Source organism: Cicer arietinum, chromosome 6 (assembly GCF_000331145.2).
Source record: "Cicer arietinum cultivar CDC Frontier isolate Library 1 chromosome 6, Cicar.CDCFrontier_v2.0, whole genome shotgun sequence".
NCBI classification, from domain to species: Eukaryota; Viridiplantae; Streptophyta; class Magnoliopsida; order Fabales; family Fabaceae; genus Cicer; species Cicer arietinum.
In genome coordinates this window covers 8,870,796-8,895,055 of record NC_021165.2, presented here as the reverse complement: position 1 = coordinate 8,895,055, position 24,260 = coordinate 8,870,796, and the positions used below count along the sequence as shown (strand labels likewise).

The following is a 24,260-nucleotide window of genomic DNA, read 5'->3' as shown; positions in this document are numbered from 1 at the left end:
CTAAATTCACCATCATGCTGCCGCCATTTCACTCTTCAACAATCAACTACCTTCTTCCACAACTATAATCCTTCACATGCATCACCATCGTTACTGTTTCTGGGTTGCTGTAATCAGGTGCATGCGTTCCTTTTGAGGTCTATTACCATGGAAGAAGAAGGGGCTGACCGTCGAATTATCCTCTCTTGCGCGATTTGTGGAACCCTCTTCTCGGTTTTGGGATTGTCTTCCTTCTCCATACTATGGGCTGTTAATTGGAGACCCTGGCGAATTTATAGGTATTCATTTCGTCTTTCTTTTTATTATACTTGATGTTTTTTGACTTAATGCACTGCAAATGCTCTTAAATTTTGTCATATGGTTGCTAATTAAATTCCTACTTGTTTTGAAATAGTTATATTTTACTTGCATTTGTTGTGTTATGTTGTTCCTTGAATGCCCACATAATTAGTGAAATATATAGCTACTTATGTTTTTTGCTTTAACAATATATTATTTGGGAAATTGTTTTGACAATATATTATTTAGGAAACAAGTCTAAATTGAAAGGGTACTTTCTGATTTTTATTTTCGATATTCGGTTAGGTATAACAAGTGTAAATTGAGAGGGTATTTTCTTATTTTTATTTTTGATATTTGATTAGGTATAGCTGTTTGGCTTTGGCCCCCTTTTCAAACCTTGCGAGTCACGGGAAATTGTTATTGTATTGCAAGCTTGCCGCTTCCCAATCCCAAGAGCTTTGCTATCTTTTCCTTTTCTGTTTCTTTTTTATATAAATTTGTGAGATTCCACATGAAGATGCACTTTGGTTGTTGCCAATGTTGAAAATAGAGGTATCATTGATGGGATAGATGCCGCTGCATCCTAACCTTTAAGCATTCAATGTAATATACTCAGTAGCCCGCAGCTAGCCACGAAAGGACACAAAGTAGTGGAGAAGTTTAGTGCACCGGCTGCCACACCTCAGAATGTGATCGAAAATTCAATAAATCCCTTAAAAATTAAATGTTAGAGCTTTTTGGTTAGTGTATTTTAGGAAATTTGCAATTTTAAAACACTAGAACACTGGTACAGCTTCTCCTTCCTCACCTTGTCTCACTCCTCCTGTAATTTTTCACTCGCCATAACTTTTTTGGGGTCGCTGCTACGCCATGCTGTCTGGGATTGTTAACATTGGATATAATTATGAACATTATAGAAGACACCCTTTTGCAGCTACCGTCGTCATGTAACTAATTTGGATGCTTAACCTAATTTCCCTTTGTTTCTTTGTAGAAAAAAACCTATCTGATTTACGTCATGGAAAGTCTCAACAAACTTTGGTGTTTTAAATTTTATATGGTTGTTGGAATCTGAAATAACAATGGCGTGCAAAAATAATAACCCAAATTAAGGAATATATTATCAAATATCATAAATTTGAGATTATACATCTCTTTACAGTCTGAAGATACAATTTGTATTAATTATTATATCAGAAATGGAATTTCCCAATCTCTGTTGTCTCCCTTACATTCAGAATTAAATTTTTATCTAGTGTCAACTATCCAAAATTTCTTTAACTGTTCACTTCCTTTTGGGGTAGTAAGCTTTAAGACATGACAATGACAAGGGGGACGACTTTGCAGTCTTGCGGTCATGGTTCTAGTCAAAGAACAACAGCTTGCTCACAACACAAAGTGGCGGAAGTTTATACACTGGGATGGCCTTTGCTACTTCTTCAGGGATCCAAATGACATAGTAATGTTAGAGTTGGATCCTTCATTTAATATTGTGCATATCTGAGTATCCTCATTCCTCATAACCTAGAGTGGTGTGAACACTGAGGTGTCTTTTTTTAAGTCTTCAAGGATCCGAATGACATAGTAATGTTAGAATTAAATCCTTCATTTATTGATTTTATTGGTTGGGTTAAACCATAATTCATTAAGGATAGAATACAAATCAGTAGGAGTGGGAACCCTCCTAAAGCTGCAATAATGAAAGAAAACATCAATTCATTTCAGAAGAATGTTAAATATAAACCCTCTGTGAGACTACACTTAATTGCATAAGCTTTTTGGAGTCTGGTCCTTGAAATCATATGTAGAGCATTTATAAGAAGTGAAAATGAAGCACAAGGTAAAGTGGGCCTAAGCATTTTACATGTATCAAGCCAAGGCTCTTTTGCAAGGGGGTGTGTTTGATATAAGACCATTTACAAGCCTTTCTCTTTATAGCTTAAACTCTTGAGAGTTGTTTCTTTGATGGAATAAAGCAACCCCATTGCAACTTGGAAGTTTGACCTATGAACACTCTTTATAAAACCTATGAAGCTACGAAGAAAATAATATCCCGACAATTACTAAATGTGTGTGTATTATTAATAGTAATTTTTGTAGCTCTTTTCTTGGGCTTATTAGAAAGAAGAATTATTAATTATTTTTGTCTAAAATGCCAATTGTTTAAATTGAAAAAAAAAGCAGCAATATTGTGTTCTCACTCGTTTCAGCTAGCATTGTAAATCACTAAATCATGTGATTCATGTACCATTGTAAATAACTAAATCACGTCTAGCGACAAACTATGCAGTTATAAATCCTTTTTAATGGTTGGACCCATTGTTTTTCTTGGTCTTTCTCTACATCTAACTATTTGACCATATACTCTCCTGATTGGGTTTTCTATAGGTATTCTTAACACACGCTTAAAACACCCTGAGGCAAAATTCTATCATCTTATCCAAAATAGATGTTACCCTATTTTTCTCTTTGGCATTAATTACTTCTTTGGCATTAATTACTAATCCTATCTTGTATTATGTAATTGCTTGGCCATCATATTGTTCATATCATTCTTAACACTTTCTCATTGAGCCTTTGACTCTCTGTTGATAAGCATTCAGTCCTATGCAGCATCACAGGTCAATAAGCATGTGGTAAATTTATTATTAAAGAGAAAAAAAAAACAAAAAGAACCCTCTTAATTATAAATATAACTGAGGGGGCGTTTGTTTCCCAGCTACAAATAAAATTCCCTGGAATCTATGATGGGAAATATTTATTCCCATGTTTGGTACCCAAAAACTAAAAAAATTCCTGGATATTAATTATTATTGGTAACTTTTTTTAAACCATCTTGACTCTGTTTTTATTCCCATCAGAGAGGATTGGAATGATTTATTACCAGTAGTTAACAGCAATTTCATGTGCAAAAATCCCTTCCCACCCGTTTAACTAGCTTTGCATGCAGTCATATTGCATCATTAATTATTTTATGTTATCGTAAAATTTTTATTTAGGTAAAAGTAAAAACATAATCAATAATACCATAGTAGTTGGTATAAGTATGTCATATGATAAACTGAAAGTATCAAACTCATTGATTCTGTTATACTCCTCCACTGTATACTGTTATTCATTATTTGTTACTAATCTGGAAAGTAGCAGAGGTATTTTAATAATTAAATAATTTATTTAAGTATTTTTTCCAGGAATTCAAATCATTAACCAAACACATTTTTTAAACATTGCTAGAAATAAGACATTGATTCCATAAAACATACACCCCTGATTAATAATATAATTAATGTTTTAGTTATTTTTCTTTTTTTTAACTAATTTCTTTTTGCTGTAATTTGTTGGGCAAATTTGCAATTCATAGCATTGTTTCATTTTCAATAGAAAATCAAGTTGCAAACCTAAAAATAATACAGATTTCATGACTTGCGCCTGTCATTTATTCAGGATTTTACCATCTTCGTTTGAAAGGAATCTTTATATCTGTTCTGGGAATGAATAATGAATCTTCTTTTTTGATGTGATCGGAAATATTATTTTCAAAATATTATTTGATCCCTCCGTGATAACTAATGACTTTGTTTAGTAAAATGTATTCATTTGGGAAGAAATCCTAGTTGTTGTGTGCTTCTTTAATAGTACAATTAAAGTACTCCGAAATTTTGATGTTGATTTGGGCTTCCTGACATATATATATTTTTATCTGTGTCTATGTCCAGCTGGATCTTTGCTCGGAAGTGGCCAAATATCTTGCAAGGTCCTCAACTCCATTTGCTCTGTGGTTTCCTGAATCTTTCAGCATGGTCTATTGTTGTTTCTCCAATTATTGTGCTTATCCTTTGGGGCTCCTGGTTGGTTGTAATATTGGATCGAGACCTGATTGGTTTGGCTGTTATTATGGCTGGAACTGCTCTCTTATTGGCATTTTATTCGATTATGCTGTGGTGGAGAACCCAGTGGCAAAGCTCAAGTATGTATTTGCTAGCCGAATTGTTATTTAACATAATTCTGTGTCTTGTTCACAAGTTTAAGCTTATATCCTCTATTTGATGTGAAACCAACATTTCTAAATACTGAGGCTTAGATAGAGATTCTTTTTGGCATTACTATTGTGGATTGTATATTTGATGATTTTTCACCATTTAGAGTTTCGGAAGTGAACAGAAAGGGGGAAATTGCAAGTGCAGCTTCGTATGGTTTTTTGGTGATTAAATTGGCTTGATTCTTGTTAGAAATAGGGATTCAATAGAATGAGCTTTCTGGAGAGATTTTGGTCAACAAAGTTGCCGGATGCTCCCGTGAGCAGTCCTGAAGTTTCCAAAAAGTTGTGATGACAATTGAATCTATAACAACATAGGATACATAAAAAAGTAATTATGTAATTGCGTAGTTGGGAGCTTTACTATGACGAGTGTCACAGTCATTTTACAGAGGATGGTATCACTTCGGTATGATGTTAAAATTATAGGAATTGGGTGAAAAGAAGTAAAAGAGAATGGATATTCTATGAACAATATGGGATTAGATGTATAAGGCGTGTGTTATTTCTAACTGATGACTTGCCTAATATTGTGACACTAACAACACTTATAGCCACTGAGAAAGTAAACATTAGAAGTAACAGTAAGATTAGGTTAGCATTCAACGTGTTCATCTTCTTTTATATGGGTAAGTTGACAGATAGCTAGCAATGTTAGCCTTTGATTAAGTAACTTCAGTGTCCATAAATATCAGAGTTTAACCAAACCATAGTTCCATAATGAACGAATTTGATAATAATAGTTAAAAATTAAAATTGTTTTTAGCAGATGAAGGCCATGATAATTGCTACCTACAATATCAATGTAATCAACATAAACAACCAAATGTGTGCTTTGGTCGTCAGTTGTGTCATGTTTGTGACCTTTTAACTTTAACTGTTTGATTTGCTCCATTGCAAGTCAGGACAAACTGACCACAATGCTAAAGCTACCAAACCAAGCTTGACGAGAATGATGGAGGCAATAACGTGATCTTTGTACTCAGCATTGGGCACACCAGTCCAAAAAATTCCCCTTTATTGACAAAGGCTGATAATTGCTCAATTTGTAATTCCTGTAGTTCACCACAAGAAAGATATTTTTGATATGAAGTTTATGAAGGCAATAGACAGTCATATACAAAAAAGATTTATTCAAAGGTTCTTTTAAACATTGGAGAAAATTTATCTTTGTCAGAATATTAAAAAATATCTTATAAGATATTTTATATTATATTAGAGTATCTTGAGTTATTTCTTATGATCAATTTATAATCATAGAGATATCTTAGAATATCTCTCATTATTATTATGATTTATTCCTAATTTAGGATTTAGTCTATGTTTCTCTATAAATAGAGATTAGTATTGAGTCTATTGTAATCAAGTCAGCATTAAGCTATTATCAATAATATTTAAACCCTTATTATTTTCTCTCCTCCTTTTCTCTAAAATCCCACAACTTCAACATGGTATCAGAGCCTATTTTGATCCTCTTTGAACAATCTTGCCGTTGTTCCGCTGCCAAGTTTCCAACAATTAGGGAATATAAACCTAGTTTCTCTTTTCTAGCATGATCATTCTTTTTTCTGACTGCTATCACTTCCACCCACAATCGTCGCGGCTCCCCCATCTGCTACTGCCGCCGCTGTATGCTGCTGCATGCTATCGCTATTGGTGAAGTTTTCCGAAACAACCATTGTCTCTCCTGTTTTGGATGCGTTTTCTCACTCCACTGATCGATCATGGTTTCGTTTCATTAGAGTCGCGCTGCTTCCTCTTTGGTGTTTGTCATGCAATTTAGTTCTTACTAATAGATTATAATAGTGGCTTCTATTCCCACCGACGATCGTTCCGGTGGTGTCCCTTTTTCCACAGATAAATCATATTAGTGATGACTTCTTTTTTCATTAATGGTTATTCTGAGAATGTCTTTTATTTTCATGACTCACACTTTAGCATGTCAATTTGTCCCAGATGCACTTGTCCCATATTTGTCCCAGATGTACTGGTCTTGCCTTTCTCTCCTTGAAGCACACATCTCCAATATTATTGGTTTGAAGCTTCCAAATGCAGTTTCTTAGAAGGACGGACCTTGCTATGTTCAATTGCTTGCCATGAATTTCTCTCATGCTGATGATCATTCCGGCTATCTGGCCAGGCTGTATTTATAGCAATTCTCTCCGACTTCACCTGCATCCCTGAGTTGCTTTTCCATCTTTTTTTATTATTTTGCGGTGCAAAACATTGTTTCCTTGTAACAAGCTAAGCTTAGTAATCTTTACCTTGAGGGGGAGTGTCAGAATATTAAAAAATATCTTATAAGATATTTTATATTATATTAGAGTATCTTGAGTTATTTCTTATGATCAATTTATAATCATAGAGATATCTTAGAATATCTCATTATTATTATGATTTATTCCTAATTTAGGATTTAGTCTATGTTTCTCTATAAATAGAGATTAGTATTGAGTCTATTGTAATCAAGTCAGCATTAAGCTATTATCAATAATATTCGAACCCTTATTATTTTCTCTCCTCCTTTTCTCTAAAATCCCACAACTTCAACAATCTTCTTAGTCGAGGGTGAAGATTGAGTTTAGCCCTTTTCAACTAGTAATGTGTTAAGGTGATCAATTTGACCATCCGGACCCATGTTAACAATTTATATATTTGCAGCCATTGGTGAACTTACTTTTGCGGCTAGTTCAACATAAGTAGGGAGAGGATTGTCCATGCTTTATAAGATATATTTAGGCCATATCTCTAGGTGATGTTAGACTTGGGCTTTTCTCCAATACACCCCTTCATGCTTAGGTTTAACGGGTCTGGTGCGTGGACATTACTGATGAGTGATGACCCAACAACGGCTCTAGGATAAGCTTTGATACCGTCTTATCTTGGATCTAACTTAACTTCACCATATCTCTATTCTGTAGGTGACATGAAACTTGGGCTTTTCTCCAATAATTGTTGAGCAAACATGTCTTTCATCACTACATGTCTCCGTTTTCTTTAGAAAATGCCCCACTTGTATTCTTAGGAACAAAAATTGAGGACAATATAGATACATTTTCATAGTTGAAGACTAATGAGAGCTTAACAAGCCTAAATAAGAAGAAAATATCACTAACAGAATAAATACATTTTCTTTGAGGAATGGGAAGGTACACTCATTTGGTAGGTTCAGAGCAGCAGAGGTTATTGGATCAGAATGTGAGTCATCATGCACCCCTTCAGCCATGTCAGTAATATTAGCGGGTTTAGAATGCTGTTTTGGTCATAAAAAAATATTGATGTGATCAAAGAATGTTTCCTCGAGAGGACTTTTGATTAGAAGAGAGCAGCACTGATTAGGAAATAAATAAGGAGACAAAGTAATATAAGTTACTAAAATACAGAAATTATGTTACCTATAGTAAAACAAGCTACATGGTTGTTATTGGTTCAAGTCCTTGGGCAAAATTATTCATGGGTAACTTTATATCCATTGCTGCATAGTCATACATAGACACACACACATATATAGTTCTAATGTTTTTCATTGCCTAGGTTTTGTGTTGAATTATCCAAGGGGAGCAATATGTCCAAGGAGCAGTTTTTTAGTTTTATTTTGTATTGGTTCTTATAATTTTTAGCTCATAATATTTTTCTTTGACAGGGGCTGTTGCAATCTTGCTTCTTCTGGCTGTTGCTCTACTCTGTGCATACGAGCTTTGTGCAGTATATGTTACAACCGGATCACGGGCATCTGACCGATATTCTTCTTCTGGTTTCTTTTTTGGAGTTTCAGCAATTGCTTTAGCCATTAACATGCTATTTATTTGTAGAATGGTATTTAATGGTATGCTTTTGAATCACTTTTTTAATTTACGAATTGCTATCCAAATTATTATTGAAGGTTAAAATATATTATTGGTAGTTATACAAGTTACTCATTTTCCATTTGGTTCTTATGCCAACAATTTTGCTATTACTCCTTGAATGTTCAATAATTTTCAATGGCATCCCCACCATTTGTTGCTGTTATAGTAAATGGACTGACATGCAGTTTACCGTAAGTCTAACTTATTGGTATTGAATTGAAAATGATGGTCACATACTGGGACCAAATACATTGCGTTAAATGTTAATATATTCTTAACACTTCATTGTGTTATGATTCCAATATAGATTATAAAAAACGAAAACACTCTTGATGGGACTGAGTTGATTGTAAGTGTACTGTGTAGTTTTAGGTTTTTATATTGGGCACAACTCATCCTTTCAGAACTGGCTTGTAGGGGGTGCCACTCTTTATAAGGTCATTTCAGGCCTTATCTCTCTTCTATGATGGGACTGAGTTGATTATAAGTGTAATGTGTAGTTTTAGGTTTTTATATTGGACCCAATTCATCGTTATAAAGCCAACTTGTAAGGGGTGCGACTCTTTATAAGCTCATTTCAGGCCTTATCTTTGTTCAATGCGGGACATAGGTTTTACTCATTACACTCCCTCACACCCAACACGATTGGGCTTGTACGTGGATAAATTGATAGGCGGTCTAGAATAGGTAGACTCTTATACCATATTAGGTTTTTATAGAACCTAACTATCTTTACCAAATTGGTTTGTAAGGTGAGGGGGCCACTCTTTATAAACTCCTTTCAGGCCCTATCTCTATTCAGTGTAGGACTTGTGTTTTTTTTCCTATATATAGGTACTGAAAATATATTGTAGCCATTTTAGATTAACCAGATGTTGCATTCTGACTATTAGGAAACACTCAAGTCCCACATAGATTAAAGATAAAGCCTCAAAAAAGAGCTTATAAAGAGAGATACCCATCACCTTACAAGCTAGTTTCGTAAGGATGGGTTAGACTCAATATAAAATACCTAATATGGTATCTGTGCCTATCAATTTGGGCCACCCACCATTTATGTCCACACACCAAACCCACGTGAGGGAGTGTAATGGGAAAAACTCAAGTCCCATATAGATTAAAGACTCAAATGAGTTTATAAAGACAAACCGGTTTCGTAATGATGAGTTACGCCCAATATAAAATATGTAGACTGTTTCCTGCTGTACTTACTGCTTTGTTCTTTTTTTTTTCTCTGGAAAATTTCTTATTACCATACTCATTGTAGGGAATGGCTTAGATGTGGATGAATATGTGCGGAGGGCTTACAAATTTGCTTATTCTGATTGTGTTGAGGTGGGTCCTGTGGCTTGTTTACCTGAACCACCAGACCCAAATGAATTATATCCTCCGCAATCTAGAAGGTTTGTTCTAGTTCATGCTCTCAGTTTGGACTATCATTCAGTATTAGCTATTAGTCAGGAATTCATTTATGTAGCTCTTATTTTTATCTCCTTCCAATTAATCTATTAATGAATCCACTACCTTCTTTTGAATATCTGTTCCCATTCTTTTGACACTGGCTGAATGTTGAATATCTAATATTGCTTCTCAAATATAAAAGCGGGTATAGTGAGTATTTTATTAAGCTTTCTTTTAAGTTTTTATTTTTTTCTTTTTCTTGACAGGGCTTCCCATCTTGTTCTTCTCTATCTTGGCTCGCTATCTGTTCTGTTAGTATATTCCATCTTGTATGGCCTAACAGCAAAGGAGGAAAATTGGCTGGGAGCAATAACATCTGTTGCTGTTATTATTCTTGGTGATTTAATTAGCCCTTCTTGATATTTATTTTCATTTTTATTCTATGTCAACTGGGAAAATTCTAACGCATCTTTTTTTTTTCTTTCTCTGTTTGATTTGCTGTTTCTTGAACTTCTTGTCATGTAGACTGGAATATGGGTGCTTGCCTGTATGGTTTTCAACTTCTTAACAGTCGTGTTGCTGTATTGTTTATTGCTGGAACATCTCGGGTGTTTCTTATTTGTTTTGGAGTGCAATACTGGTAAGTTCTTTAAACCAAAACATGTGGCCTATTTACCTGTATTGCATGTATTACTTTTTGTTGACTTATCCTTGCTTTCCTCTTGCAGGTATTTAGGCCACTGTATCAGTTATGCTGTTATGGCTTCTGTACTTTTAGGAGCTGCTGTTTCTCGCCATTTATCGGTTACAAATCCATTAGCTGCAAGGAGAGATGCCTTACAAAGCACTGTAGTTCGCCTGAGGGAAGGATTTCGTAGAAAGGAGCAGAACAGTTCATCTAGCTTTTCTGAAGGCTGTGGCTCAAGTATGAAACGGAGTAGTAGTGTTGAAGCTGGTAATCTTGGTAATGTCATTGAAGCTAGCAGGGGTCTGGCTGCAGGTGATGGGAGCAATTGGAATAATGTCATGTCTCAAACTACTAGTTTGCCAGATGGAATCAATAGTGACAAAAGCATAGATAGTGGAAGGTCAAGTATAGCGTTACACTTACACAGCAGCTCCTGTCGCTCAGCTGTTCATGAGCATGAAGTTGGAATATCATCTGATGATAGAAATTTGGATCACAATAATTCCTTGGTTGTTTGTTCAAGTAGTGGCCTTGATAGTCAAGGGAATGACTCTAGTGCTTCTAACTCTGCAAATCAACAACCATTGGATTTGAATTTGGCTCTTGCATTCCAAGAAAGGTTGAATGACCCAAGGATTGCAACTATGCTGAAAAGAAGGACAAGACAAGGTGATCGTGAACTGAGTAGTTTATTGCAGGATAAAGGTCTAGATCCAAATTTTGCTATGATGTTAAAAGAGAAAAGTTTAGAGTTAGATCCAACTATCCTGGCATTATTGCAGAGGAGTAGTCTAGATGCAGATAGAGATCTTCCTGATACAGATCATCCTGAAAATACTGATAATAACAGTGTCGACAATGCTATGCCCAATCAGATTTCATTATCTGAAGAACTGAGGCTACATGGGCTTGAAAAATGGCTTCAGTTGTGCAGGCTTTTGCTGCATCACATGACGGGTACTCCAGAACGAGCATGGGTTCTGTTTAGCTTTATTTTCATACTTGAAACCATCACTGTTGCTATATTTCGTCCAAAAACAATCAAAATTGTTAATGCAACACACCAGCAGGTGAGTGCTATCTCTCCCTATATTATTTCTGGTTTCTTTTGTGCGACTGAATTATGTACAAGCATACATGTTTCTGGAAGCCTAATGTCTCTATTTTGTTTGTTTTGTTTTGGATGGTAGTTGTTTGAACCTTATTGTGAATATTACATGTGCTCATCTTGATGTTTTTCTGAACCTTCATTGCTTGTAGTTTGAGTTTGGCTTAGCAGTGCTTTTGTTGTCTCCCGTGATATGCTCTATTATGGCTTTCCTTCGATCACTTGCGGTGGAAGAAATGGCCATGACATCCAAACCAAAGAAGGTACAGAGTTGGATCTGTTTAACTGGGTGGTTTAATCATTCATTTTTTTTTATCTATTTAACTGGCTAATGTTTGGTTTGTCAGTTTTTCTACTTACTTTTGGTTGTAATATAGGAAATACTTTTGTTGCTTTATAATATTCTTGGGTTTTTGATTGAATACATTTCTCGATAATCCTACATCTGTTTGTACAATGTACTTTATAATTTCTCTAGCTTACCTGTCATTCAGTTACTTAGCTGTCACATGAGTGCTTTTTACTGCAATTATTGTTATGTAAACTAAACTACATTGAGGCATTTCATTTAATTCTCGTTTTCTTTTCATGTTTCTCGATTATTTTGTTTATCTTGGTTGTTTTTTCAATGCATGAATACAGTTCATGATCTTGCATGATTAATTATTTGTTTGATGTTTAAATGAGTAGCTAGTAGTATATTATATCTGACCGTCTCTTCATTATTTTTTTACTTCAGTATGGTTTTATTGCTTGGCTGCTCAGCACTTGTGTTGGACTGTTGCTCTCTTTTTTGAGGTATGCTCTACTATACCTGAAATACATTCATACTTTAAAAAAGAAAAATTTGACCTCATTTTTACTGTAGTTTTTTATGTAGAAACATTTTTATTGTCACAATGGATAATTGAATAAATAAATGTGCATTCGCTAAATACGTAAAGTTCCTGATTGTTATTACATAAATACTTCCAAATTCCTTCACTATTTTTGTCCCATTGTTCATGTTAACTGAACATTTTTTGTGTCCAATGTTAGCATGTCTTATTATAACTCTGTTGATTTGTGCCTTGTTGTTGTCTGTAGTGTACTTAACTTGATTCCAAGGAAAAAAGTGAGGTTTTTTATACTATTAGTTGGAACATAAAACTTTATTGAATCTTTATTATCGTTATGCAACTAAGGCAGGAAAAGACAATATAATAAAAGCTCGCCATTGGAACACAAAGGAAAGTTATTATACACATTTAAATGCATTAAAATAAATATGAATAAGTCTTAATTGACCGATCCTATCCTACTCTAATTGCTTGAGGTGGAGTGTATCACTGTTGTGGGCTTGTGGCAATAACACCAGTTTGTGGAGTGTTTATTGTTATTGGTTCTTTTCCTTATTGTTATAGGATTAGTTATTGCCAGTGTTAAACTTGGCTCAAACCAGCTGGTTGAGTCGGAAAACAGTGATATGGCTGGTCTGAGCAGTTGGTTTGATTGGCGATGCAAGTCGATCTGTATAACTCGGATTAACTCGGCTGGTTTTTTGCAAAACTGGTGATACGTTTATCGAAGACCCACTTTAGTCTTGTAGAGAAATGGAGAAAAAGAGACGAAGGATTGTGGAGAGAAGCACATGAATGGGAAGTAGCTAGGAGAAAAATCCACTTTCGTTCATCTGAAGACCCACTTCAGTTTACGAAAGAAACAAATATATATGATAATATTTAGAATGATGCAATTGCTTGTGAAATTTATTAAGTGTTTGTTTTGAATGCGTAATAATTGTAATCCAGTGTAGTTTAGTTTGTTGTTTCTCCAGCAAACACATGGTAATGCTTGTGTCTCTGTTGTATTAATTATTCTGTATAAATGGTGCAGCAAATCATCTGTTCTCCTTGGGCTGTCCTTGACAGTGCCATTAATGGTGGCGTGCCTTTCTTTTGCCATTCCTATATGGATTTGCAATGGTTACCAATTTTGGGTTCCTCGTATAAATTGTTCTGAAAGTGATGGGAATGGTCGAATTCCTCGTACAAAGGTCAGTTCTGCCTCCTTTCCCACCTACTATATTGTTGTCTAGTGTTTGATGTTTCCAATAGATCTGTTTGTTTTCCTTTGTTAGATACAACATATATTCATTTATATTTTTCTTGCTACTTGCATATTTTTTTATTATCATGATTGTTTTAATCATCAATTGTTCGTCGTGTTTGTTTTATCTTTTAAGTTGATAGTCTTTTTCCTTGAAGGACACTTTTGTCTTTTGCGGAGGACATCTCGGAATATTATTTCTCATATTTTGTAATATATAAATGCAAGATTACTTTCTTTAATCTTTCAAACCGACCTCATTGTAGGAAATGGTGCTAAGGTCCTTGAAATGTCTAATGAGAAGGTGCTACTTATGAAAAGAAATAAGATATATATCTAACAAGTAAAAACTCCACAATAGTAAAAATGCCATGAAATTATTGTAAATAGAAGTATTTGCTTCATGATGAATGAAAGGTTAGACTGCATGTGTTGAACAAATTAGCTTATCACAATGTACCCTACAATCTATTTTTCATTGAGGACTGCAACGTTTTCTTTGGTAAAATGTTTTTGTTGTTACTATCTGTCAGAATAGTACATGAAACATGATATTAGGTTGTGGAAAGAAGACACACAAATGGAGTATTTCCTCAATCAGTTATTTATCTGTGTGATCTTTGAGATGCTTAGCTTACAGGCTGAAAGGTTAGGTAATTCTGATAACTTTCATGCCTGTCAGTGTCGCTCTAATCTATAAGTGACAACACCTATGTATGTAAGACTTATTACAACATAATAATTGTAATGAAAAGCTAAAACAGTTTCTTTCACTGCGGCCGGATTCTCTGTCAATTTCCAAGATATTACAAACTTGGAAAACAAACAAAGCTTTAGAGTGCTGAGGTCCTGCCCAAAGCAAATTCTTCAGGATTGGGAAATATCAGATATATCATTTTCTAGTTTTTAGGTCCTCTGATGTGGTATGTATGTAATGATTTTGATGTTTGAGTGGATTTTAGAATTTTATTTTATTATATAATCTTGTCATGACCTTCATTCAACACTTGCTTGCTGCTAGCTTCCATTGAACTATATCCTTCCGTTTATCCAAGTGATAAGCTCGAAGAATTAATTCAGGAAATCACAAATTGGGGGGAAATTTGTCATGTACACAATTCCTTCTCAATGCATAATTTTGTCTTGTTTCTTTTTACAGGGTATAGTTCTCATTATTTGTATGTCAGTATTCATTGGATCTGTACTGGCTTTGGGAGCAATAGTTTCGGCTAAACCTTTAGATGATTTACGATACAAGGGATGGAATGATCAGAAAAGCTTGGTTTCCCCTTACACGTCATCTGTTTTTCTTGGCTGGGCAATGGCATCTGCCATTGGTTTAGTTATTACTAGCGTACTTCCAATAATTTCATGGTTTGCAACATATCGGTTCTCCCTGTCTTCTGCTATCCTTATTGGAATATTTGCAGGTATTTTCTTATTATATATACTACTATACATATTCATACTGCTGCCACACATTCTCGCGTCTATATACATATATATTTCTATTCTACCTGCTGATATTTATATTTTATTGAACTCTTTCTGGCTGCAGTAATCCTTGTAGCATTTTGTGGAGTGTCTTATTTAGAAGTTATCAAATCTAGAGATGACCAAGTTCCAACAAAGGGTGATTTTTTAGCTGCTCTCCTTCCTTTAATGTGCATTCCAGCAGTGCTCTCCCTTTGTTGCGGATTGCTTAAGTGGTTGGTAAAACTTTACTATCTGTTAATTTATCTTCATGGTAAATTGACCCAACTGTTGCTTTGCATTTCTATAGGTGTCTGATGTATTTCAAAATATTTATTTGCAGGAAGGATGATGATTGGAAACTTTCTCGAGGTGTTTATATTTTTGTTATAATTGGTCTTCTGCTTCTGCTTGGTGCTATTTCAGCTTTAATAGTTGTCATCAAGCCTTGGACAGTAAGTGCAATTAATTCTCTTTATTGTGTTGAATTGATTAACTCTTACCTGTGTACTTCTCTTTCCTCCACATTTCTTCCTCTTCAACTTTTTTGCTTAACGTCTTCTTCCCCGTTACTACAGATAGGGGTAGCATTTCTTTTGGTTCTTCTTCTTATGGTGCTAGCAATTGGTGCAATTCACCACTGGGCATCGAACAATTTTTATTTGAGCCGGATACAGATGGTCTTTGTTTGCTTCCTTGCGTTTCTATTGGCTTTGGCAGCATTTCTTGTTGGTCGGTTTGAAGGTGCTAGCTATGTTTATTTCATCAGCTTTAATATGTTTATATTTATTAGAAAGTGGCTGATTGACTATTGTTGTATTATTGCTTTCTGCTTTTCAGGTAAACCATTTGTTGGAGCTTCGGTTGGTTATTTTTTGTTCCTTTCTCTTCTTGCTGGAAGGGCATTGACAGTGAGTTATTTATTGGATTTGTTAACCTTTTAGGAAGCATGTTACTGAATTCTGACTGTTTTAAAAATTCATATCTATGTTTTCCTTTATTTTTTGTGTTGTCCAGGTTCTCCTTTCATATCCTATTGTGGTATATTCTCCCCGAGTTTTGCCGGTGTATGTGTATGATGCTCATGCAGATTGTGGGAAGAATGTCAGGTTTACCCATAAGCTCAGTTTTATTGTCATTGTTTTTTATATGTTTATTCTTTCTTTAATTGTGTTAAATGTTTTTTTAGTTTATTTATCCACTGCTTGTATTTCTATTTACAGTATTTCTTTTCTCATGCTGTATGGGATTGCCCTTGCCACTGAAGGTTGGGGGGTTGTTGCCAGTTTAAAGATTTATCCACCCTTTGCTGGTGCAGCTGTATCAGCAGTAACACTTGTTGTTTCATTTGGCTTTGCTGTCTCTCGTCCTTGCCTAACTCTAAAGGTTAGAGAAATAATTGTGACCAGCATTGAATTTTCAAACTACTACAAAATTCAAATCATTGGGTTCATAAACTACATTGAGATCTCTGATTCTCTATGTGAAGAGAATGGCTCAGTAAAATCTGTTAAGTGCCAACTACTTTATTCAGAAAACCCTTCTTATTGACGTTCTAACCTTTTCTGTAATGTATAGACGATGGAAGATGCTGTACATTTTCTCAGCAAGGAAACTGTTGTTCAAGCAATTGCTAGATCGGCAACAAAGGTATGTAAATCTATTGATGATATTGCAGGGCATACCATGTCAATTTTTTATTAGTAAATTGCTGAGTGAAGATTAATCTTTTCCCGTGAAGCACCTGATGCGCGGCAGTATTTATTTTATAGTACTTACATCAACCCAAGTTTGTAGAATATTTATGCTCGTGTATAACTTTTATTCTATCTTTTGCTATTGTTGATGATAGTAATCCATGTTTTTTCTGTTTTTACAGTCACATCATATTGAAATGTTTTGCTAAGTTATTCTATTTTTTATGAATAGTTCTTCATTGTTACTTTTGTTTGATGGGTTTTATTTGTGACACTTATCTATTGACTTTCTTTAAGTATGTTATTTCCTATTAATTGTTGCTTTTCAAATAACAACCCCATGGAAACTGATCTTTATTGTGAAAAATTCCAGAATGAATTGAAAATAAACAGCTATATGCTCTGTATGTTAAAGGCAGAAGCTTGAAATGAAATTAAGTTTAAAACCATCTATCCATGCTTCTGTTACTTTTCAAGTTCCTTTGCATTAACAAAATTTCGCAAAATATCTCTAGGCTAGCGATATCCTCACAATTAATTTATGTAACCTCAAAACATTTGGAATTGTGTCAATTGCTTAAATTGTGTTTTTTGATTGTGATTCTAACGTCTTTGGTTTTGGTTTAATGAAAACTGTGTTTCGATTTCTTTATTGAATACTGTTTATTGTTGGAGAAAATGTCACCTTTCCATTTTCTAATGTAGTGTTATTTGCTTGATTGCAGACCAGAAATGCGATATCTGGAACTTACTCGGCACCACAGAGGTCGGCTAGTTCTGCAGCCCTTTTGATTGGAGACCCTACCATTATGCTTGATTGGGCAGGGAATTTTGTGCTTCCCAGAGCCGATGTCATGAAATTGAGAGACCGTTTGAGAAATGAAGAATTAGTTGCAGGTTCATTATTTAGTAGATTAAGATATGAAAGGACATTTCGCCATGAGCCAACCAGTGGCGTAGATCACAGAAGAGTAATGTGTGCTCATGCACGTATTCTGGCTCTTGAAGAGGCTATTGATACTGAGTGGGTGTACATGTGGGACAAGTTTGGTGGTTATTTGCTTTTGTTGCTTGGTTTGACGTCTAAGGCAGAACGAGCACAGGTAAAAAGGCAATTGTAGGTGCTTTGCATGCAGTGAATGATATCTAGTTCTAGTGCATGTCACAACAATAATCCATTTCTCTTGTAGGATGAAGTTCGTCTGAGACTCTTTCTTGACAGCATTGGATTTTCTGACTTGAGTGCTAAGAAAATAAAGAAGTGGATGCCAGAAGATCGCAGGCAGTTTGAAATTATTCAGGAGAGGTACTATTCTGAATAACTATATTAGTATGTTTACCTTTATATGATATTCTAAATATCCGATGTTAGTATTTTTGCACTTCTTGTTTTCTTATTTATTTTTTAGTGGGTTAGGTTTATGTCCACCCTTTATCAATTTTTTTCTAACAACATTTTGTATTGAATTTTTTAGTTACATAAGAGAAAAGGAGATGGAAGAGGAAATCTTCATGCAGAGGCGCGAAGAGGAGGGGAGAGGGAAGGAAAGGAGGAAGGCTTTACTCGAAAAAGAGGAACGCAAATGGAAGGAGATAGAAGCTTCGCTGCTCTCCTCCATTCCTAATGCTAGTTGCAGAGAGGCTGCAGCCATGGCAGCAGCAGTGCGCGCAGTTGGAGGTGATTCTGTTCTAGATGATTCTTTTGCTCGAGAGAGAGTTTCAAGCATTGCACGTAGGATACGAGCCTCACAATTAACTCGTCGTGCACTTCAGGTTCATATTCTGTCTTTGCTGTTACTTTTGAATAATAATTGGAATTGGTAGGATTGTTTTTCAGTTTTCAAAACAGCCAGGTATGATTTGTTAGACGGATTTAAGTAGGAATCGATAAAGAATTGACAAAGGGATGAAATGGAATGATCATTCCTCTTATCTATCATCTTTGGTGTGGTTAATAATGCAATGGTGTCCATTCCTATGTTTGGTTTGCAAAATTTAGCAGGATTGTAGTGCAAAGTAAATATTTATTTGTATATAATTATGCTGTCTTCAAAAGAAAACAATTTTTTTAAAATATTTTTTTTAATTTACAACAATATTTTAATTTATTGATATTTTATTTCATAAACATTTTTTTGTATAAAATTACTATGAAAAACTTAAATATCTATGTTAATTTATTAAAACAATTTTAAGAAAAATTATCCCATTTGATCAAAATAGAATCTCAAATGTATCTTTTTGATTCAATTGTGAATAGTGTCTAAAAGAATATGATTTCTTAATTTTGTAATATAGTGGTTTTCTTCGTATGTATAATTTTAAATACATTGTTAAAACATAAAAGAAAAATAATGTTCTAAACTGAATATACTTCTGATTCATTGAACCAGAAGTGCATGTATTACATATTTGTTTGATTAATGGGTTACCACTTACCACAAAAAACTGGGTTGCAACAACTCCAGAAATGATTTTACTGATTGATGTTTATGCAATAAAAGGCTACAGATGTCTATAGTATTTCTTTAGGTTAAATATGTTAGGGTCCAGTGAAATGCCCAAAATTTGGTATTGGTTCTGGAATTTTTTTCTTTGATTTTCATTCCTCTAAAAATATGTAAGTATTATTTTTGGTCCTTGACGTCATATAACGTTTCTTAAAATGCGCCCTACAGAAGGTCATACGGCCATCCAAGTGACAACACCCAATTACTTATGTGGCGCTATGTTAGTATGTAACTAAACTATTTTTTTTTCCTGATCCATAAAATGAATTTTGTTTATTTGTCCTAAAATGAATTCGAGGGACCAAAAACCAAAAGAAAAAATCGCCAATTTTACAAGGACCAAAAACAATACCTTTAACATATGGAGGAATGAAAACCATAATTCATCCATTTTATAGGGACCAAAAACATATAGCCCTATTTCATTTATGGGCGACTTGTGGTATTCTATTTTAGTTACATAGGATAACTCTTCTGGAGGTTGCTTAATTAATGTCATTCTGATACCAATGAACATTTTTTATGCTTGACAGACAGGAGTGTCAGGTGCTATATGTCTCATTGATGATGAGCCAACCGCAAGTGGCAGGCACTGTGGTCCAATTGATTCCAGTTTATGTCAAAGCCAAAAAATCAGCTTCTCTATTGCATTGATGATACAACCTGAGTCTGGTCCTGTTTGTCTTTTGGGTACCGAGTTTCAGAAGAAAGTTTGCTGGGAAATTCTTGTGGCTGGTTCTGAACAAGGCATTGAGGCTGGACAAGTTGGGCTTAGATTGATTACTAAAGGTGATAGGCAAACAACTGTTGCAAAGGAGTGGAGTATTAGTGCAACAAGTATTGCAGATGGAAGGTTTGTACCTATGTTTAGTTTTCAAATACTTATTGGAAGTTTTCTTTGTTTAACATTTTATTATGTGATTTTGTCAAATAGCATTTTGTAATTATTGTAGGGTTTCTATCACTCGTTTTGCAATTACTTTTTCTTGATTTTATCAATAGCTCAGAGCTTAAATGACTGAGATGCAAAAGGAATCTAGATTAACTTTTAAAGACTTGCTATTTTGGTGTCGTAAATCTGCAACTATTGTGCATGCCATGATATTTGTGGACTGTTCTGTTCTTTCTAGACAATGTTATTTCAATGCATGGCGAGTTATTGTTGTACTCTTTAACATTTAAGTGTGAGTTAATATCTTGCAGGTGGCATATTGTAACAATGACAATTGATGCTGATTTAGGGGAAGCGACATGTTATTTAGATGGTGGATTTGATGGCTACCAGAATGGATTACCATTGTGTGTGGGTAGCAGCATTTGGGATCATGGGACGGAAGTATGGGTTGGAGTTAGACCACCAACAGATATTGATGCATTTGGTAGGTCAGATAGTGAAGGGGTTGAATCTAAGATGCACATTATGGATGTTTTTCTTTGGGGAAGGTGCTTATCGGATGATGAAGTTTCTGCTCTCTATACCTCTGTGGCTTCAGCGGACCTCAGCGGCGTTGATTTCCCTGAAGATAACTGGCAGTGGGCTGATTCGCCTTCAAGAGTATACATCTTTTCTGCATCTTTTCCTTCCCTATTCATGTACTCGATTTTAGTCATGTTTACTGTAGTTTCAGTACATGCGTAACACTGGTCTAACTATAAACTCTTACTGAGCTTCCACTGGCCTAGCTATAAACTCTTTGCGTGACTGAAAAGTTCTTACTGAGCTTCCACTGGCCTAACTATACATAACTGAATTAAACCGAGTCTGAGCAAAGCTAAACCTGTCAAATAAGTGTGCTGGCAATTACAATCACGACTAGATTGTACATGCGCTTAACATATCCTGATAGAAGATGATTAAAGTTTGAACATCAGATTAAGTTACACAAATGGAATTAAGAACAAATGTTATTTTGGATTATATGTTTTACTTTGATTGTCTAATTTTATGTACATGTTTTGCTCCTAGGTTGATGGTTGGGACAGTGATCCTGCTGATGTAGATTTATATGACAGAGATGATGTGGATTGGGATGGACAGTATTCTAGTGGGAGGAAAAAAAGGTCAGAACGTGATGGCATGGTGTTGGAAATGGATTCTTTTTCTAGGAAGTATAGAAAACCTAGGATTGAAACACAACAAGAGATTAATCAACGCATGCTATCAGTAGAATTGGCCATCAAAGAAGCTCTCTTTGCTAGAGGAGAGTCACGTTTTACTGATCAGGAATTTCCTCCTAATGATCACTCATTGTTTGTGGACCCTGAAGACCCCCCTGCAAAGTTACAGGTATTTCTCTTGATTATTATTTTAAATTTGGTATTTTGTATTTTTCAGCTCGCAATCTCAGTGTTTTCTATATAGGTTGTTTCTGAGTGGTTGAGACCAGGGGAAATTGCTAGACAAAACCATCCAGACTGTCGTCCGTGCTTATTTTCAGGACCTCCAAATCCTTCAGATGTTTGTCAGGTTTTGTGTTTTACACGTCTTTTGCTATAACTTGTCATATTCTTTTTATGTTTTGATAAGCTTGGGTTTTGCAATTTCTCTAAATAGCTGTCATTTATATTGATTATATAGGGACGGTTAGGTGATTGTTGGTTCTTGAGTGCTGTTGCTGTTCTGACAGAGGTTTCACGCATATCAGAGGTAATCATCACCCCAGGATATAACGAGGAAGGAATTTACACTGTTCGCTTTTGTGTTCAGGTAAGAAGCATATACAAAGAGTCGAATTCACATCAATTTCTTATTATTGGCTTCTTTTTCATGCCGTATCTGATATTGATTTCCAATTGACTGATATTTTCTGATGTCTCTTGGAGCTTTAGACGCAGATAAATATTTACTTTCACATTTTTTTATCACAATTTTTTGGTTCATGATATCTAGGGTGAGTGGATCCCTGTCGTTGTCGATGATTGGATTCCGTGTGAATTACCGGGTAAACCAGCATTTGCTACTAGTAAGAAGGGTTATGAGCTTTGGGTCTCTTTGTTGGAGAAGGCATATGCCAAGTTGCATGGCTCTTATGAAGCTCTGGAAGGTGGGCTTGTTCAGGATGCTCTGGTGGATCTTACTGGAGGTGCTGGTGAGGAAATTGACATGAGGAGTGGAGAAGCCCAACTTGACCTTGCAAGTGGTAGATTATGGTCTCAGTTGCTACGCTTCAAGCAAGAAGGTTTTCTCCTAGGAGCAGGAAGTCCTTCAGGTTCGGATGTGCACATCTCCTCCAGTGGTATTGTGCAAGGCCATGCATACTCAATACTGCAGGTAATCGGATAATGTTTAATATCTCATATTTATAAAACTTGTTGGATATAAACCATTATAAGCTTCCACTTGACGGCTTAAAAATTTAGGAGACTTGGTCCTTGACATCAATACAGAGGCTCTATGAGCAGATGTCAGGAATTTATTAGTAAAAAGTTGAACTTAACTAAATAGGGTGTTTCTTTTGGGTGAGGTGTGTGTTTAGATATAACATCATTCATGAGCTTTGACCCAACAACTTATTAAACCTTTAAGGGAGCTGGTCCATGACTGTTTGGATGATTTTGAATGACCACTTCTGTCATACGATTTCAGGTAAGAGATGTGGATGGGCATAAACTTGTTCAGATCCGAAATCCATGGGCCAATGAAGTTGAGTGGAATGGTCCCTGGTCTGACTCATCACCTGAATGGACAGATAGGATAAAGCACAAGCTGAAGCATGTTCCACAGGTAGTTATTTGTGTTTTCGTATTGTATTATCCATAATTGCTCTCTCTCTCAAACTTTTATCTGCTGACACCAAGTGACCATTCTATTTTTTTTCTCACTTTTTTTGACAGTCAAAAGATGGTATATTCTGGATGTCGTGGCAAGATTTTCAGATTCATTTTCGATCAATATACATTTGTCGTATCTATCCATCAGAGATGCGTCATTCTGTTCATGGTCAGTGGCGTGGTTACAGTGCTGGTGGGTGTCAGGACTATGATACATGGCATCAAAATCCACAGTTCAAACTCACTGCAACTGGGCAAGATGCATCACATCCAATTCATGTATTCATTACCTTAACTCAGGTATGAACGGTATTTGATATTTAGTAATGCATTTATTGAAAAGATCATTCCCCTTGAATTTCTTGAAAACCTTTTCTTTTTCATTTTAATAGGGTGTGGGATTTTCAAGAACAACGGCTGGTTTCAGAAATTATCAATCCAGCCACGATTCACTGATGTTTTACATTGGAATGAGGATACTCAAAACTCGTGGCCGACGTGCTGGTTTCAACATATACCTACACGAATCAGTCGGTGGGACAGACTATGTTAATTCTAGAGAAATATCCTGTGAGATGGTTCTGGAACCGGAACCAAAGGGATACACTATAGTTCCTACCACTATACACCCTGGGGAAGAAGCACCATTTGTGCTTTCTGTTTTCACCAAGGCATCAATAACTCTGGAAGCTTTGTAGCGACTAGGGGTAGCTGCCTGTTCTATCTTACCCTCTTGATAAATTTCTTTGCTTGGGTTCTCCGGGGATCATATACTTGCGCTGCTGAAGTCATGCTTAGAACATTTGGGTAATTTTCTCTCTTGGAACCTCTTCCCCCCAATTATCATATTTGTAGTAGATATGTCATCTAACATTATTTATGTTATTTACAGCCTATGATTATATAATTCTTAAAGGTCGAAGTTTCTTGCATGAGTGGACAGTCTCACAGCATTGAGATATGATTCCTGGTGGGGATGACATGGCATCTTTTTGAATGACATGGTGATTCATCATCTTGAACTATGCATCTGCCAGCATTGATGAGGACACTCGGGGTGTTTATTGTGTACATAAAAAGTGGTACTATAGGGTATACTTGTAACCATTTAAGAAAAGTGGGAAAAGAAATAGCTGAAAATAAGTAGGAAATTACTAACATCTTATTCAAATGAAAATGAAGGGGTGGGGGAGGTATAGTAACAAGCATTGTGTAACTGATTAAATTCAGCTGCCTTTTTTATTCTTGCCAGAAAGTATTTGTATAAACATTAACAATTACCAATCCCTATCTTTTATCGACATTTGGGAAAATTTTGTACAATTTATGTTCTAATCTAATTTGGTTTCAAAGGAAAA

At 35.3% G+C, this 24,260-nt stretch overlaps 1 protein-coding gene across 1 annotated transcript; it reads left to right on the top strand.

Moving 5' to 3' along the window:
* The first annotated feature begins 6 nt into the window (after nt 1–6).
* On the top strand, nt 7–24,260 carry LOC101498189 (calpain-type cysteine protease DEK1). Its single transcript, XM_004504149.4, has 31 exons — nt 7–278; nt 3,999–4,249; nt 7,962–8,144; nt 9,434–9,569; nt 9,834–9,964; nt 10,093–10,207; nt 10,296–11,325; nt 11,516–11,626; nt 12,103–12,161; nt 13,239–13,398; nt 14,611–14,881; nt 15,010–15,160; nt 15,268–15,379; nt 15,503–15,668; nt 15,765–15,835; nt 15,942–16,033; nt 16,148–16,310; nt 16,503–16,574; nt 17,347–17,724; nt 17,812–17,927; nt 18,097–18,394; nt 19,665–19,984; nt 20,335–20,686; nt 21,098–21,418; nt 21,494–21,598; nt 21,710–21,838; nt 22,022–22,402; nt 22,718–22,855; nt 22,966–23,202; nt 23,295–23,709; nt 23,795–24,260. The coding sequence occupies exons 1-30, from the start codon at nt 148–150 to the stop codon at nt 23,598–23,600; spliced, it is 6,486 nt and encodes a 2,161-aa protein (XP_004504206.1). The 5' UTR covers nt 7–147; the 3' UTR covers nt 23,601–23,709; nt 23,795–24,260.

Bases quoted from the DNA above. Each gene is read 5' to 3' on its own strand.
- LOC101498189 (XM_004504149.4), top strand. From the start codon at position 148: ATGGAAGAAGAAGGGGCTGACCGTCGAATTATCCTCTCTTGCGCGATT. The intron at 19,985-20,334 runs GTTTGTACCTAT...AATATCTTGCAG, and splicing joins ACAAGTATTGCAGATGGAAG to GTGGCATATTGTAACAATGA. The intron at 21,839-22,021 runs GTAAGAAGCATA...CATGATATCTAG, and splicing joins CTGTTCGCTTTTGTGTTCAG to GGTGAGTGGATCCCTGTCGT.